The 16927-nt window shown below is 38.6% G+C and overlaps 1 protein-coding gene across 8 annotated transcripts in view; it reads left to right on the top strand.

Annotated features, from left to right (window-relative positions):
* Nucleotides 1-16927, top strand: part of KIF1B (kinesin family member 1B) — a 93131-nt gene that overhangs the window by 37498 nt on the left and 38706 nt on the right. For 7 of the 8 annotated variants that reach the window (XM_086764246.1, XM_086764250.1, XM_086764248.1 and 4 more), the window contains 5 exons: nt 2709-2788; nt 4165-4271; nt 4788-4871; nt 6490-6670; nt 7085-7157. In XM_086764246.1, the coding sequence (XP_086620372.1) occupies nt 2709-2788; nt 4165-4271; nt 4788-4871; nt 6490-6670; nt 7085-7157 (525 nt within the window). Of the gene's footprint in view, nt 1-2708; nt 2789-4164; nt 4272-4787; nt 4872-6489; nt 6671-7084; nt 7158-11317; nt 16428-16927 lie in introns of those variants that run through there. The other variant, XM_086764254.1, reaches the window with a different exon arrangement.

The raw sequence follows: 16927 nt of genomic DNA on the forward strand, positions 1-16927 counted from the left end.
TTTATACCTTCCTTTAGAAAAATCTGTGCTGCAAGGGGAGAAGTGTTTGCAGCTCCTTGCATGTCTATTGATTTAGTAGCAGCTCAGAAATGCAGCCTCCTAGATTGCTGTTTCTGCTTTCTGCAGTAGCTGTGTGACCTTGGTGTACTCTGCCTATTCTTTGAGATACTCAGAAAAGTTTGAAGTCTTGTTTAGGTGCTCTTCCTTTAATTTATTTGTTCATTCTTTTTCCTCTTGGAAAAAGGGATTGTAATGTAATGAACTACTGAACTCAGGCCTTGCAGGGGAATATTTATTTCAGTACATGTCAGTAGTTCTATTTTCTGAAATTTGAAAGAAGCAGAACTGTGCAGGAAAAGCACACAAATGACTGCTATAAATATAAAATGATCAAGTTAGTAAAGAAGCTATCTATACAGTTAAAGCAGAATTATTGAAGAAGTGCAGGGAAAGAACATACTTTATTGTCTCAAAAACCTCTGAACAAGGAGCGCGGGGTAATATTTTACCCTGAAACTTGTGTGTAACAAATTTGATCTAAGGTTAAATGGGGACCTCTCTAGAGGCATTGTACAAAAATATAGCACAGCAGAACTGGTTAAAACATTTAATCCTTCACTTAAAGTAGTGTTGGACTGCTATGTCTGGAGTAAGTAGAACTCTGGTTTGCTTTTGGTATCTTCTCCAGAAGCGCCTAAGGTTTGTAAAGACGCTAATCTGTTGAGTGTTCTTTACATTTCTTTCTCTTATATTATGGATCCACATCTCCTTTTAGATTTTCCCTCAGAGGCCCTCAGCTCTTTTTGATGACTCTTTTGGTGCATTTTCAGCTGATCAGGTTTGTGTGTAAATGCCGTCTGGATTAAGTAGTTGCTTTGGTAATAGGTAGTATTTTTTTTTTTACCCATATAGGATTGAAGTAAAACTCCTGACCTAGTCCTGTGTGCTTCTGTTTCCTTGCTATCCTTGCCCTTCAGTTTCAGTAGTTCTCCTTCTAGTAAGTGTGGCTGCTGTTGTGAAAACTTAGGAGATGTAGATAGCAAATTCGATATATTTTTTTTTTTTTTTTATAAAGAGTTAACGCTTCTGAGGTAACAGTATAAATGAAATCGTATGCTAGTAGCATAGCCCTGTGTTTTTACCAGGTGAGCTGTAAATTGAACTTTGTAAGGTAGAATTTGCCCACTTTATGAATGAAGGACTGTTGCATTGTGCAATCATTGGAACTGGTTGTTCCTTTGATGGCAGGAAACTTCTTGAAATGGATGGTGGAAATTTAACTGCTTGTGCTGTCATCAAAGATGGGAGCAGGGAAAATCCTTTAGCTCATATTTGAGGAATGCTGTACAGGAGGAAGTGGAAGGAGTAACTGTCTGTGGATGAATAACTGATCTCAGAATGAGCGAACAGGCAGTTTTGGTAGCATCATCTTTCAAGTTGTTGAGCTTTATCTCTTACAGAGCTCTCTGCCTGTGAAAGACCCTTTCAGACTTTGATTTAACGTAGTAAATGAACTCAGAGGGTAAAACGTGTGTAGAGGGTACAGCATTATTCTCAGAGTGTCCCAGTGATACGTGTCATAGTGGTGTTACAGCAGTTGACTATGTCTGGGATTTGGTTTATCTCCATTTTTTCTCTTGATTTAAGAGCTTTATACAGCTCCAAATGTTGATTTGAATGCAATGAATAGCGATGACAGCATGGGACATCTTCAGCTGTGGTTTTAGGTGTCCTCTGTATTTTTTAGGGGTGTAAAAAGTGTCTTGTTTTTTCCCCCTTTCTGTCTTGAATAGTTAAGTCTTCCATTGGGCAATTGTCAAGCAGATTTCTTTGTTCAAAGAGAAATTTCAGTGAGAACATCCAGTAATTCTTGAGCTTCTGTGAACTGAGTGCTGTTAACATCTCTTGAGTAAACTTTTTCCAACTAGAATAAGTTGATGGAAACAGTGTTCCCAAGAAATCTTATCTTTATTTTCTTTTGCTGAATTTATTCTATTTGAGGGTAACAAAGGGACTAGGGGCTTATTAACAGTTTTATTTCTCTCTTATAATCTTTCTTTAATTCCATTTAATTATTTTTGCTTTTTCTTTTGTGCTTGTGCTTACTGCTGCCTCACTGGCTAGATTTTCACACCAAGGCCTTGTGACTTGTTTGCTGATTCCAATGGGGTTTTTTCACCAAAGAAGGTTGGTTTAGTAATCGTAGTGGATTTAAATTTAGAAGAACTTTAGATAGAGAGTTCTTTAGCTGTTTGTATCAGAGAGTGTTAGTAGCTTTAGCTTTTCTTTTGATCTTAACAGACTTTGCCAAATGATCACCTAACCTGTATTGCCCAAGAAAAGCCAAAGTTGATGCCACATCAGTTTCAAAATTTTACTGAAGCAACCTTTCCTGCTGTTGGACTTTCCTTATCAAAGTTTACAGAGACTTTACAAGGCATCGTTTTTTTTTTCTCCAGCTGAAGCCTTTATTCCCTCTATTGGTTGATATTTCAGATAACTAAGCAGTCTGTATTTCTGCTGTTACTTCGTGATACTCTTCAGTACTGCAAGAGGCTATATTGGAAAAAATGCGTTATGGAATAACCTCAATGTATAAAGCAGAACTGCTGGATTAATATACATTCTCCACAGCTGTGGGAAGAAGCCTGAAAGTAGGTTCTCAGTTCTAATTAACTTTTCTTTTTTTTTTTTTTTTTTTCTTTCAGACTCCTCATCTTGTAAATCTTAATGAAGATCCACTCATGTCTGAATGTCTACTTTACTACATCAAAGATGGTATTACTAGGTGAGGATTGGTGTTAATATGCTCTGAAGTCTGCTTCTTTGCTTAAATCCCCTTGCTGGAGACACTGTAAATAATCACTGTGCCTTGAGCTACTCAACTTGCAGGTACAAATGGAGCAGGAGATTGCTGTAGGTGGAAAAAAGTACAGAAATGCATTTTCTTTTAAGTCGATTTTGTGCTTTAGAAGTAGTGTGTGGAGTCACTCAGCTTTATAAGAACTTTGTTATTACACCTGGGCAGTAAAAGAAAGCATGGTATCCCATTTAGGTTACGGAAAAACAGAAGTAATAAAACTTATGGAAAATGCCTTTGAGCTTTTGGTGGGTGGAGGATTGAAAACCATAGTACTTAGTAAAAGCTACCGGAATATGGATCAGCATTCACTTTATTATTAAACTAAACACTTTAAATGCCTCAGAACAATTAATGTATTCTGCACTCATATGTAGGAGGTTAAATTTAATTGCTCGATCTGGAATTTGAAACAGATTTTATTTCAAAACTTACTGACAAGACATCTGGAAGGAGAGAGATGGGTTTTGTTATCTTTGGAGCACTAAGCCATGTTTGGGTGCTTAGTTTGTGTATTCCTGGGGAACAAATGGAGAAGAGAATACAAACAGGTGCTGTTGTATGGAACTACTCCATTGTGCATTGGACCTATTGAAAATAATATCAAACTTGTAGAGAATTCAGCACAGAATCATGAGAATAGCTTGGGGCTTGAGAAATCATTGTAGGTGTTGAGCCTAGTGTCAGAATGTGTGCAGTAATAAGTAGAGCAAGAAATTCGTAAACGTTAGAATTGAAAAATAAGTTGTCTCTATCTAGGATTGTTCAAACACTTTAGTTTGGAATGGTTATAAATCTTCATGCTCCAGGGTGACAGCCAATTGAGTGTGGCATCAAATTATTGAGCAAGAGTCCCTGAACCATTTTTGTTTCTTTGTTGAAGTGCAGATGGTGATTATTGGAAGGGATGATCACTATATGCCAGCTGAAACGCACCACTGGAATTTCCTGTCGCTCTTGTTTTTCCTTCTGCATTCCTTTGCTAAAGGGAGAAGGGGGTACACAAGAGGGAAGGAAACACATTAAATCCAGAGGTGTTTAACATTTCAGTTGTCTCTTTAAATTACATGTTTTAAGAGAGAGAAAACTTCTCTTTTGTCAAGCTGTTAGCCTCCAGTTAATGGGAAATCTGATAAGTCCTCTGCAACACAGAGTTAAGCAGCAGTTCAAACCTTTAAATTTGAAGGATAGTCTTAATAGCTTAGACTTTTTTTCTTTCCCTGAATATTTCAGGGATGTATTGTCCTACACAGAGTTGTAAAAAGTGTCGAATTTGCTCTTGAAATGTCTTCTTTTGGACCCAGGGTTGGCCAAGCTGATGCTGAGCGAAGGCAAGACATTGTATTGAGTGGGGCTCATATCAAAGAAGAACACTGTATCTTTCGAAGTGAGAGGAACAACAACGGTGAAGGTAAAAAAGTACTTCTTAGCCAAGTGTTGCTGGATCTTTCACACCTCACTTGATAGCTGGCCAGGAAATAATGGTATTTGGAGGTTCCTCTTACCTCAAGAAAACCATCAGCTTTCACTTGCTGTTTTCTTGAGTCTTAGGGGAATAAAATAAAATTTGTTTAAGTGATAATAGCTTCCAATTGCAGGCTGCAGTCAGTCTAAGAGTTAAGTTCTGATCTTGGTTAACTATAAACCTGAAAATTCAAAAAGAAATAATATTAATTTCCAATTGCAATATGGAGATGTCGGTAGTATTGATTTTTTCTTTTTTTCTTTTTTTTTTTTTTTGAGGCTTGATTTCTTTTTTTAACGAGGATGGTATCAAGGAGTGATTAACTTGTATCCTTTTTCCCCCTTTTTTTTTTTATGTTAGTAGAAAGAGGGGTAGATAGTAAGAGACCTCTAGGGTTTGCACACTTCTGTTTCTATACACTGCTCCCTAACATCTCACTAATCAATGTTGTTTTCTTCGTAGTTATTGTTACTTTGGAGCCTTGTGAACGATCAGAAACCTATGTTAATGGCAAGAGGGTTATACAGCCTGTGCAGTTGCGCTCAGGTAAGAAATGTTAGAATAGATTTTTTTTTTTTTTTTTTCTGGATACTCTCTGTCTAAGGATTTTCCATGTGTGACATTTGCATCACATGCAGAGAATGCTGGGTACTGTTAAAGGACAGCAGCGCTACCTTTTTGCAGTGTAGCTTTTGAACAGAAGTTGGTACCATTCTTCTCCTGGCAGCAGTTTGTTTTGTTTCTTTGCTGTACTAGCTGTAAGTGTACTTAAATATTGACTAGCGCACAGCATCCTGCTTGTCCTTCTGCTTACCCTTATTCAAACGCATTCTTGCCCAAACCTATTACCCTTGGCAGTCTCAGTGAGACAGAGCAGACAGACTGCCGGTTGCTGATGGAAAATTCCCAGTTTCCTGCCAAAGCTATGATATGACCTTCTGCAGGAGTACAAGAGCTTTTTTTTGCTCTCATTAGATTTCCCACTCATTCCCCTACATTCCTTTAGAAAGGCATGTGGGGGAAGAATTAGAGAGGAGGGAGTGGCGTCCTGAAGTTGTTGGTCTTAACCTGTCTCTTTCAAGCTATGATGCTTTCTGTGTCCCTCCCTTGTTTTTCCACTGGTAAAGGAAAAAAACAAACAAACAAACAAAAAACCTGACCCCAGAATTATTTGCACCAAGTTGTGAGTATTTTTATGCAACCAAGTGTACTGACTTCAGCATAAGTCTGGACAGGGAAGGAAGAACAGGGTTTTTTTTCCTGTTCTCTGCCTGCATTTGGCTTATATTGTATACTGTGACTTTATCATTTAGTAATTTTTTTTTTTAAAGGTATTTTTCCTTTCCTTCTCCATCTAGATAACTGAGTTAACAGAAGAATACATACATGGCCTCTGTCTTTAAGAGCCTGTATTTTAATAAAATGTTGATAAGGACAGTTTCAGATACTTTTGAGGTCTGTTTACTAGAATGTCTTTTTAAAATTTTAACTACATTAATATGCTCTCTGGAAGAGCAGAGGCGTTTTACTGTCTTCAATCACGCACATGTTTCAGGCTTTGTGGACATGTAATATGTCTAGGATTTGGCCAAAAGACTTAACCAATATTAGATTTCTTCAGCTCTTTTGATGGTAGTGTAAAAGAAGCTGTAAAATCCTTCCATAAATCCCACTGATTAGGACTCTAATGAAATCAATACATTTAAACTGTATTTTAAAGAAAAGTAAGCATTGTGCATTCCAGTGTTTGAAATTAGGCTTTTCCAAGCTGAAAATTCTGCTGAAGTGACTTTTGCCCACGTTTTGGCACTGTCACTGGAGCAGAGGAGTGGGATTTAGTATGTGTTTATTTACTGCAACTGTTGGTCAGTTTCCAAGTTTGTCCTTTAATGTTTTAAAAACTCTGCTAGGATATTAGATTGAACCCCTGAGGGTGGTGGTGTCCCTTATGAGCACTGCTGCTGTACAAACCAGGCATTTTTTATTTTTTTTTTTTTTTTTTTCTTGTCACCTAGGTAACTTGAATGTATACAGAAATCCTTCTAGGGCAAACTTATTCTTACGCTGCCGCTCAACAGGATAACTGAGTTGAATCATTCAGTGATGTTTTTCAATGGTTCTGTAATACTTACCTGAAAGAGTTAACTTCTCTTTCTGTTTTTAGGAAATCGTATCATCATGGGTAAAAATCATGTCTTCAGATTTAACCATCCAGAGCAAGCACGAGCAGAAAGAGAGAAAACACCGTCAGCTGAGACTCCCTCTGAGCCAGTGGACTGGACATTTGCTCAGAGGGAGCTTCTGGAGAAGCAGGGCATTGACATGAAGCAGGAGATGGAGAAAAGGTAAGAAAATAACTCAAAATTTGTACCAGAACAAGGAGGAGTCAGCTGTAGGTTATTTGGGTGGTGTCTGTGTAAAACCTAAACCTAGGTTCTGCCACTTAGCATCTCTGCTACCTATTGGGAAAGTTTAGAAAGCTTTCTCATTATTTTACTTGAGTGTTTTAATGCTCTAGGTCCATCAAAAATAACAGATAAGGGCCTGCCACTAAACCTGTAGACCTGTTGGTGAAGGGCTGAACTGCAGCTTATAGGAAGTTTCACTTCTATAGTACTGTAATAGACAAATAACACTTGCTTTAAAGTGGAATGACTTTCACTCTTGTCACTGGAATTCAGTGGGCTGTGCATGTAGAATAACACCAACGTGAAAGTAATGATCTCTTTGGCTACTTCTCTTCTTTTGTTCATCTTCAGATTACAAGAAATGGAGATTTTGTATAAGAAGGAGAAAGAGGAAGCTGATCTCTTGTTGGAGCAGCAAAGACTGGTATGTGTCCTTACTTCAGATTAACTCTACCTTTGGCAAACAGTAATTCCTGTCCTTGCTTATCTGAAAGTTTAGGAAACCTGCTTGGGTTGTCTGCACAATGCAGTTCTCCCTTTGTTCTCAAATACTTTGTGCCTACAGTGAATTATTATCAGTGAGAGTGAGCTCCTTCATGTTAATTCAGCGATCGCAATTGACAATGAAGTGGCTTTCATCAGTTATTGTTGGGACAGGTTGGATTTCTTGCAACTTAACCTGAAAGAAGAGCATTTCTATGCTCTGTGTTTTTTAAAGTTCCTTTCTAGTATTCTAAACAGCTACTTCTTGGGATGTTTGCCTTTATTTTTGTCTTGGATCACCAGAACATACTAATTTTGTGCTGCCAAAGAGATTCCCAGAACACTGATACGCTAGATCTATTTTTTGAATGATGTCTGAAAATGTTGCTGCATTGTGCATGTTTTAACCCTTCTCCCTCCCCCTGCATGGAGTTCCTTGTAAGGGTCTTAATGGTACACATGCCGATGGTGCGGGTTATGACTAGGGAGCAGTGTGCAAGGGGAATGTTAACTCATTCAGAACAATGGGAATTCCACCATTCCACCTACTTCTTAAACAGAAAATCTGATAGATTACGTCTGATACAAGAAGACTTCAGTCTTCCCACCACAAATACCTTCTGAAGTGTGTTACAAATAGAAATGCATGCAGTCTTCAAGCACCCTGTGAATTCTAAAAAAAGAGACCAAGCCCAGAAATGAAATCTAGATTTCCTTAAGAAACCTGAGTCTCCTGATTCTACTTTAACTACATTGGGTTGTCTTTTAGCCAGAACACAAATACAATTGTGCCTGAATTCTAATAAATATTTCTAAATCGTGATTCATTCGTTTGTAGTATTAGCTTGAGACCACTGAAAACTGTGGGTTAAACGCATGCTGGGTTTAAACTGTGAAGCGCTTCCCCTTTTCCCAAAAGCAGAATGGAGCAAAGTACTGTGGCTTCCATAGGTAGCAGCTACATAATTTTTAATCTACATTATACACTTAAAGACTTCTGCATCTCTAATTATTTCATCTCAAGGCACTAATTTCTTGGATGGAGAGGAGTGGTTGCAGACTTTGAACCAATGCAAGACTTAGTTCAGAAAGGAAGTTAAGATCTGGATAATGTAATGCTTCATCTCTGCAATTTTTTAGTTAAAATTTGTGTAGCTGAAAGAAGTATGGCAAAAATCACTTCAATGTGAAAAGAAAAAGAGTATGACACGTAGCCAAAACTTACTCCAACGGAGATGCATGTAATGGAATTGCCTCCCTTAAGTTGTAGCTGACAGGCGTAAGCTAAGGTATTGTATGAATTAAAGATGTAAGAATCGGTTATCTGGGGAGCTCCTTCAAATAAGGCTGCAGTTACAAAAGTGTTGTGAAGGGAATCTGTTTCCCTGTATACTTGAGATTAAGGGAAGGTTCTTTAGACAGTGGGTTGTTTGATACAGTAATAAAGTTGCTGATTTCTTTAGGATTGTTTTGGTTTTGCTGATTTCAATTAGGGGGCAAAGGTGGAAGCCTATCCTATGCGCATTACCAATATAATTCCTGAAGGACACCCTTCCTACTTGTAAGGGGTCATATCAAACAAAATCATTGGTTTGTTAGGCAGTATTCTGCTTATCGTGGTGCTTAATAAGAATATGTCAGGTCCCAGCAAAACTTCTTGGCACATCTCGTTATTTTTGTGTCACTGGATGCAGAGTCTGGAAGGGACAGGATTAATGCATTCATATGTCAGTGGGGGAAAACTGGGAATGCATTTCAGCTCGTGTACCTTAAAAGTATTTACATGGCTGCAATATCTAGCTGCAATAGTAGGTTGTCTGCCTTACTGCTCTGTAAGATGGATATTGAAATATAAATACTCTTGTTCTAAAATGGAGTATAATTTGGGGTACAAGAAGCTGGCTAATCCTGCTTACCAGATTGTTTTGGTTTTATGCTGAGATTCCCACCAATTTGGGTATTTATTTCTTAGATGTCCTGTACAGAAAAGATAAATAATAGCTCATCCCCCCAAATTTACAACTCATATGTATTTGCCTTGCTGGTATTACTAGGGAATAGAAATAATTGTTCTCCATTTTACAAGTTGAATGTGTTTAAGGGAGTTAAAATTATCTTCCTGGTTTTCTTGGTCATAATGCCTTTGCAGTGACCGCTTGATGTTAGAATGTGGGTATACACCTACGTTAGTTGGTCTGGTGAGTGCACCCAGGGCAATGACCACGTAGTGTCTCTTAATCGACTTTTTATACGCAAGATATGCTTTACCCATAGGTTACAAAATTACCATATTGCTACTTATAAGAATAATCCTGTGGAACTGGAGACTTAATATCTGAGTACTTTGTGTTTTGCCTTTCTGAACGTAACCTTGAATGTGGAGATGGTACAGTGTCTTCCTCCAGGACATCTCTTGTTTGCACTGCAATGTGCTATTTTCTTAGGCCACAAACTTTGTTGGCTGTAAACTCACAAAGAGTTTATGTTCTGTTCTAAACCAGTGTTTTGCTTATATTTAGACCTAAACTAGGAGAAGTGGATTCTCTAGTGCTATTGTTAAATATTTTAAAATGTATAAGGTCACAAAACCTCAAATAATGTAAATCTTAGGCTGTGGAGTTTGTTGACCGTAGACAGAACACTATTTCTTTTACTGCCTTTGATCATTCCCCCCCAAATTATATTGTGTTCCCTGTTCTTTGTGGTCTTTTACCCAAAGTCTTAAGTTTAGGAACCTGTGCTTCTGAGTCAATGACCTGAGTTTCCTTTGGTTTTAGAATAACTGGTTGTAATTGGTTTTTCCCATTTTCTCATGTACTGCAATTCTCTACGTGAACGTTAGGGATGTTACATAGAGGTTCATTAGACACTGATGTGTTTTATTGAAGATGTTTGGATCACAGTAATACGTAGGGCTTTGTTAAAGAGAGATCTGAAATTAATAATCCTTTAAAGAGAAGTAGTCTGACTTCAGTTCCTGGTTGCAGTAGGCAGTAATGGATATCCTTAACGTCTGGGGGCAGAATACCTGAACAGACGTTCCTAGCATGTGGAAACCTGAAGCTCTGCTTATTAGAAATCATTTAGCAAAAGGTGGAAAACTTGTAATAAAGAAGCAGAATATGCATAACTTTTAGCAAATGTGTGAAAGTTTCAGGCTCTAGGGTTTGAGAAGAGGACAAAGCAAGGATATCAAATTGAGAATTCAAATTAAAGCAATTTTAAAAAATCATTACTGCTGCATTCTTCTGAAACTCCTTCTTCGGACAGACAAGACTGTTAATTTTTTTTTTCTTTAAACTAAGCAACAAGGTGAAAAATGGGGAAAAAAAACCCAAAAAACAAACCACAACCCACCTCTGAAACTCTGATTCTGGATATCCTTTTAGCTTGTAGCAAGTCTTGGAATATGAACCACTGTCTTCACCTCTCATAGTGGCACTTACAGTCCTTTTAACATTGAACCTTTCGGCTGCTTCTGTTTCATTTTTTCTTATCGTCTAACACTTCTCTGGCTGCTGTTGTAGTGAAGTGGATTCTAAACTTGAGCATCCCTGCAACCAAGTGCAACGTTACTAACCAGTGTTAACCTGACTTACTCTGGCTGCTCATGACATCTTCTCTGATGGCTGTTGTGTTCACCTACCTGGGAAGGATTTGCTGAAAGAAGCAAGAGCAGTCACCAAGGCAAATGTGTGTGGCGGGGATTTGCATGTCTCTGTAGCATGTGTCAAGTGCAGTTTACACTTGGTTTTTAATTTTTTTAATCAAGAACTCTGTTTTAGTTGATCTATTTAAAGATTTTGGAAGGGATTGGGAGGGAAGAGTTTAGATTACCTGCTATTTTGAGATGAAAAGACTTTAAATATAATATTAATCTTAATTTAGTGAAGAGCTGCAATTTTGACAGTCCATGACTCTTGAAGATACATTTTAATGTCCTAGCACTCGGTCTTCAGGGACTTCCTTATCACTTGTTTTACTTTGATTTTTTTTTATTTAGTTTTCTTTGCCTGCTACTTCTTGTTTAGCTTTTCCATTTTCTTACAATTTTAATTTTGGTTATTTTGGGGCCACTTCTTGATTTTTGTTTTTCCAAAGGATGCAGACTCTGATAGTGGGGATGATTCGGACAAGAGATCGTGTGAGGAGAGTTGGAGACTGATCACTTCCCTGAGAGAGAAGCTGCCCCCCAGCAAGCTCCAAACCATTGTAAAAAAGTGTGGCCTCCCCAGCAGTGGGAAGAAACGAGAGCCTATTAAAATGTACCAGATACCCCAACGTCGACGCCTTAGCAAAGACTCCAAATGGGTTACCATCTCAGACTTAAAGATTCAGGCTGTGAAAGAGATATGCTATGAGGTAGCGCTCAATGACTTCAGGCACAGTAGGCAGGAGATTGAGGCTCTGGCCATTGTTAAAATGAAAGAGCTTTGCGCCATGTATGGGAAAAAAGATCCAAATGAGCGTGAATCGTGGCGAGCTGTTGCTCGTGATGTCTGGGATACAGTAGGAGTTGGAGATGAGAAAATTGAAGATGTTATTTCCAACGGCAAAGGAATAACTGATGTGGATGACCTTAAGGTGCATATAGACAAATTGGAAGATATTTTGCAAGAAGTGAAGAAGCAGAACAACATGAAGGATGAAGAGATCAAAGTTCTTAGAAATAAGATGTTAAAAATGGAAAAAGTTTTACCTCTGATAGGGTCTCCAGAGAAAGCCCAGTCAACCGTAGCTAATGTTAAGTCTCCAAACTCTGCCAGTGTGGTGGATGTGGATAGGAAGCCAACGGGTGACTTAAAAAGAAGTGAGAATGATGACCTTGCTAAAGAGGAGCGTGTTTCTCAGTTAATGGCAGGTGATCCAGCTTTCAGACGTGGGCGATTACGTTGGATGAGGCAAGAACAGATTCGATTTAAAAATCTGCAGCAGCAGGAGATAGCAAAACAGCTTCGTCGACAAAATATGCCTCACCGATTTATTCCGCCTGAAAATCGCAAGCCCCGCTTTCCTTTCAAAAGCAATCCCAAACATAGGAACTCATGGAGTCCAGGAACACATATAATCATCACAGAGGATGAAGTTATAGAGGTTAGAATTCCAAAAGAAGATGATAAGAGCAAAGATGAAAACAAAGAAAAAGAAAGTAGAGCTGCTTCTAAAGACCCTCAGCAGCTATGGAATTTGTATGGCCCCCAGAGGAATCAAGATAATATCCAAATTAACAGGCAGCAGTTAAACACACAGTCACAGCCTAGCAATCAGCAGCAGCCGTCGCCTCAGTTGCGCTGGAGAAGCAATTCTCTCAATAATGGCTCTCCAAAAAGCTTGCGGCGTCAGACATCGACCTCATCTGAATCGTTGCACTCATACAGCGGGCAGCAGAACCCAGACCTGCAGACTTTCCAGCAAAAACGCCACATCCACCAGCACCGACAACCCTACTGCAGTCACAACAATGGAGGCAGTGCAGAAGGCAATACGGCTAACTTCACCCCCAAACAGACTGACCGGCTTAACCACTATAACCAGTTTGTGACGCCCCCACGGATGAGGCGCCAGTTCTCAGCTCCTAACCTCAAAACGGGCAGAGAAACTACAGTATGATTAGTTGGCCAACAGTAGTCTGGGGGAGGAGGGAAGCAAGGGCAATTCTGGCTCATCATTAGGAAACAGCCAGGATTGGCTTTGCTTAAGTCTTGGGTTTTGTCTGGCCAGGTAGAACTCGAGTCATTTGCCACACGAACACAAGGTACTGGCCCTGGAGCCCCTTCAGTTTGCATGTGACTTTTGGTGCCGTTTTAACAACCTTGATTGGAAGAACGTTCTGAAAAATTGTAAGAAATTTTCATAGACTAGAAGACTTGGAGGGAGGGATGTGGAGGGGAGAGCTTCCCTGCTAGCTCATTTACCAGTTATTTTCTGTGTGTGTCTTGGAGTATTTTTCTAATGCTGAAAACATTGTCTGGAACTTACCAAGTGCTACCTTCCTGCTGTGTTTTATGTAGACAATCAAAAGAGGAATTTAGTTTATAGCATTGAATGTTTCTTGTGACCTTTTTCTTAGCAATAAGGAAACTGACCCTCTGTTTTCAAATTGATCTGGCTCTTCAGAAAAATATTTTCCACTCTTAAATTCTTAATAACAATCTATAAACCAAAAGTTGTCGGCTGACAAGATATGTGGCTTTTATAGAGAAATTAAGAAGAGCTGTTGGGTCGCAACACTCCTACTCCTTGACTAGGAAGTGTCTTTTCTGCTTCTACTTAAGTTCATAATTATAGTTCTGAAATTGATGTGATAGTTAAACTTGCCTGAATGGAATTTTATGTCAGAATATACGTATTGCCGAAGCAGTACTTTGGAAATAAGCTTTTTCTAATTCCCATTGTATTTCTAAATATGATTGTTTTTAAATATTATACAGAGATTGTGGAAAGGAACTAGGATTTTTCGACACTCTGGTGCAGGAAGAAACCTCAAAAAGCTAATTCTTTTTATTTTATGTTTTCAGCTTTCTTGGGCGTGAGTCTGGGAGATGTTCTTGAAGTAGTTATGAAGAATTATAGATCACTACTTTGAACTGGTTGAACTCTCAAAGATTAGGAGAGTTGACCTGTTTCATCTTAATGTGGTAGCTTGTGGTAGTGCCTCTGGTCTTGGATTAAACCTCTGCTTCAAGACTTGCTTAATAAAGGAGAAGGTCATTTTGAGGAGAAAATAAGATTCCTTTTCCTTCTTACCACACTAAAAATGCATGTTTAAAATTTTTAATATCTGTTATGATCTGAAGAGGTCTATACTTGCAGGTGATTTGCCATAAGACAAATACTTGCAATCCCTACTTCAGATTGTTTCAAACAAATTGTACCAAAACTATTGATTAAGGAGTAGGCTTTATGAGCTTCAGGTTTTATCTTTATTGGAGAGTCCCAGTTTTAATTACACACTTTTTCTTTCTGAGTTTCATAAAGTGCAAAACAAAGTTGCACTTACTTCTAAAAATCTGTAGACTTAAGCATAAGCCAATCGAAAGCTTTGTGGACTTACTTTGCTTTTAAATTTAACTCAAATGCAATTTTTAAAACCACATTGGCTACTCTACCCCGTTTGGTAAGATAGGTCCACTTTGCAGTGTATCTGTACAGTTAAATAATTTGTGCTGTTTTGCACAAGTATCCTTAATTACTTGAGGTTGCTTATTTTTCGATAAAATATAAGCCCTACTGGTAATTGTTACTTCTGCGTGTTTCAGCATAGCTGTAGATGAGTAGCAAGTGCCTCAAGCTTACTATCTATCTTATTTTTGTTTCCTGCCGTGCTTCCCCCCCTCTCAACTGCACACGGTGTAGGTGCTGGTTGCAACACATGGTAAGTGGCAGCCACGCACTGTTTACCTATCGATTAATCAGGTGTCAACTCTTAAGCCTCTTCACATGTGTTACTGATAGGATAAGGTGGCCCTCTGATGTAGGAGATATATCCTCCTAAAAGAATCAGCTGGTCCTTTCACTTGGGACACATTTTTTTACGGCAGGTTTAATGTTGTGTCCAAATTCAGCTTTGTAACTTGCATTTGTCTCATGCTTTGGCCTACTTGAATGAAGGAAATAAAGCATCGTGTCCGAAAATGTCTTGATTCTTAAAGAAAAGAAGCTTTGTAGATGAGCAAAGCTTTCTTTGATCTTGAGTCAGAATTGCAAAATGAGTTTTGGGCTGCAAATAATATTTTGCTGTTGCCTTTATTTTAGAATCCTGTTTTAGTAGTGCATTGCACTTTGGTTTTGTGCGTGTCGAGAGTTATGAGCTCTTTTGTATCCTCAAAAGGGCTTGAACTCTCTTAAAAGTGCATGGTTGGGAAAATCCTCTCAATTCTGTAGGAATATGTGAGCCGAACAGAGTTAGTCTGCGTGGGATAGGTCTTGAGATAAGACCAAACCAATTTTATGTCCCATTTTTGTTGAGGATTGTGGCTGCCTGTGTGAAATCACCACGTGATTGAACATGGGCTAATATAGGAATCCATGCAACTACATGTCTGACATGAGATTAAAAACTCCTGCTACTTGATATTTTAATGCTAGACACTAAAAATTTTTTTGCCAACTTATCTCAGCTTAGAAATCTGAGAAGAAATATCTGTAAATGCCTGAGTGGTGGTGGTGAACGATACGTTACCAGCAGGCTGTGTTACCCCACTGTTCTAGTCAGCACTAGAAAAAACAACCCAGCTTCTTCTGTTGTTGTATAATTTGACAAAAAAAAAAAAAAAAGGATAGTCGATGTCAAAATGGAGCCCAGTCTGCTCGAAGGAAGCAGCTTTTTTCCTGGCTTTTACAAGGATATAACAGAAATTAAACCGGGGGGGGGGGGGGAGTCCTGTAAAAATAGTTGCCCATTTTAAGGACTGAATATTAATTACAGTGCAATGCCTCATCTGATAAGGGAAGCAGTGTGAGAACTTACAGATCTCTCTGCACTATTCAGAAATATGCATACCTCTCACTCCAAATTCTCTATTAGTGGAGCTAACAAACAGTAATACAGCTGCTTCCGTAGAAGACTGTGTGAAGAGGCTTTCAGGTTAATGGAAATGTGGCATCGGTGATGGGAGCGCTGTTTTAGTAAACTTAATTGCCAGTGCTAAGTGCTGATGTGCTGTGCGCTTCGACAGCTGGCTTGTATTCATCTGTGCCTTAGTGACGATTTCCTAAATATCCTTTAGGACTCACTGGGGACACATGGATTTGGGGAGGTGGTGGAGGGGAAATGCATGCCACTAACGCTCCTCTGATTGACTTCAACATCCTTTCTCAAGCAATCTGAATTTAGGGATCTGTCAAATTAGAGGATGCTATTTTTATCAGTACATTCAGCATAGTTTCAAGATCTCCCTCACTGTTTGTCCTTTTATCCTGTATATGTTGAATTTTGTTCTTTATCCTTTATGTGTTGAAATTTAACTCGGACACTTCCCATTGAACAACGTCAGGAGCTGCCACATGAGAAATTTATGCTGTGTACCTGTTTGTACTGTAAAGAAAGCAGTGAGCTACCTTTGAATTAAATGGGATTTTCAGCTCTGTCCATTGTTTAAAAAAAAAAAGTTTTGGATTGTCATAAGAGCAAACATCTGCCTTGTGAAAAGCAGAACTGGTTTGTATTGTAACAAGTGCTCTTTCAATAAACTATGAAATACTCTTGTAAGTGTCAGACTTGTCTCAGTGAAATGGAAATGAAGCTTGATTGCAGGCTTGTCCTGAAGTTATTTTTCTCTTGGGGTTGGTATCGTTCTGGCAGAGTTAAAAAGATTTCTTTAATTGTTCCTCGGTCTGATTCTTGTAAGTCTGTCCACCCTGATTTTTTTCTATCACATAGCTTATTTACAAAAAAAAAACCAAACAAAACCAAACCAAACCCAAAAAACGCCAGACCTTTTCATATTGGAAGGGGATACAAGCCATACTCCTCTTCAGCGCTGTCCCATTGTACCATCTTGTGTGCTGTTTATCTAAACTCTGGAAGAAAATACTGAGCTGGCTGTACTCTATTTATTTGCTCTCTGAAGACAAAACCAGACTCTTTTTGTATACCTCAAATACAGGAGGGAATCACATACACTACAGTATCTTTGCAGACATCATGTAGACCCAAAGAATCCAAGTTCTTATGGTACAATGTTCCACTTAAAAAGCGAGTCCAGTCTG

This window comes from Chlamydotis macqueenii, chromosome 21 (assembly GCF_036417535.1).
Source record: "Chlamydotis macqueenii isolate bChlMac1 chromosome 21, bChlMac1.mat, whole genome shotgun sequence".
Taxonomy (NCBI): domain Eukaryota; kingdom Metazoa; phylum Chordata; class Aves; order Otidiformes; family Otididae; genus Chlamydotis; species Chlamydotis macqueenii.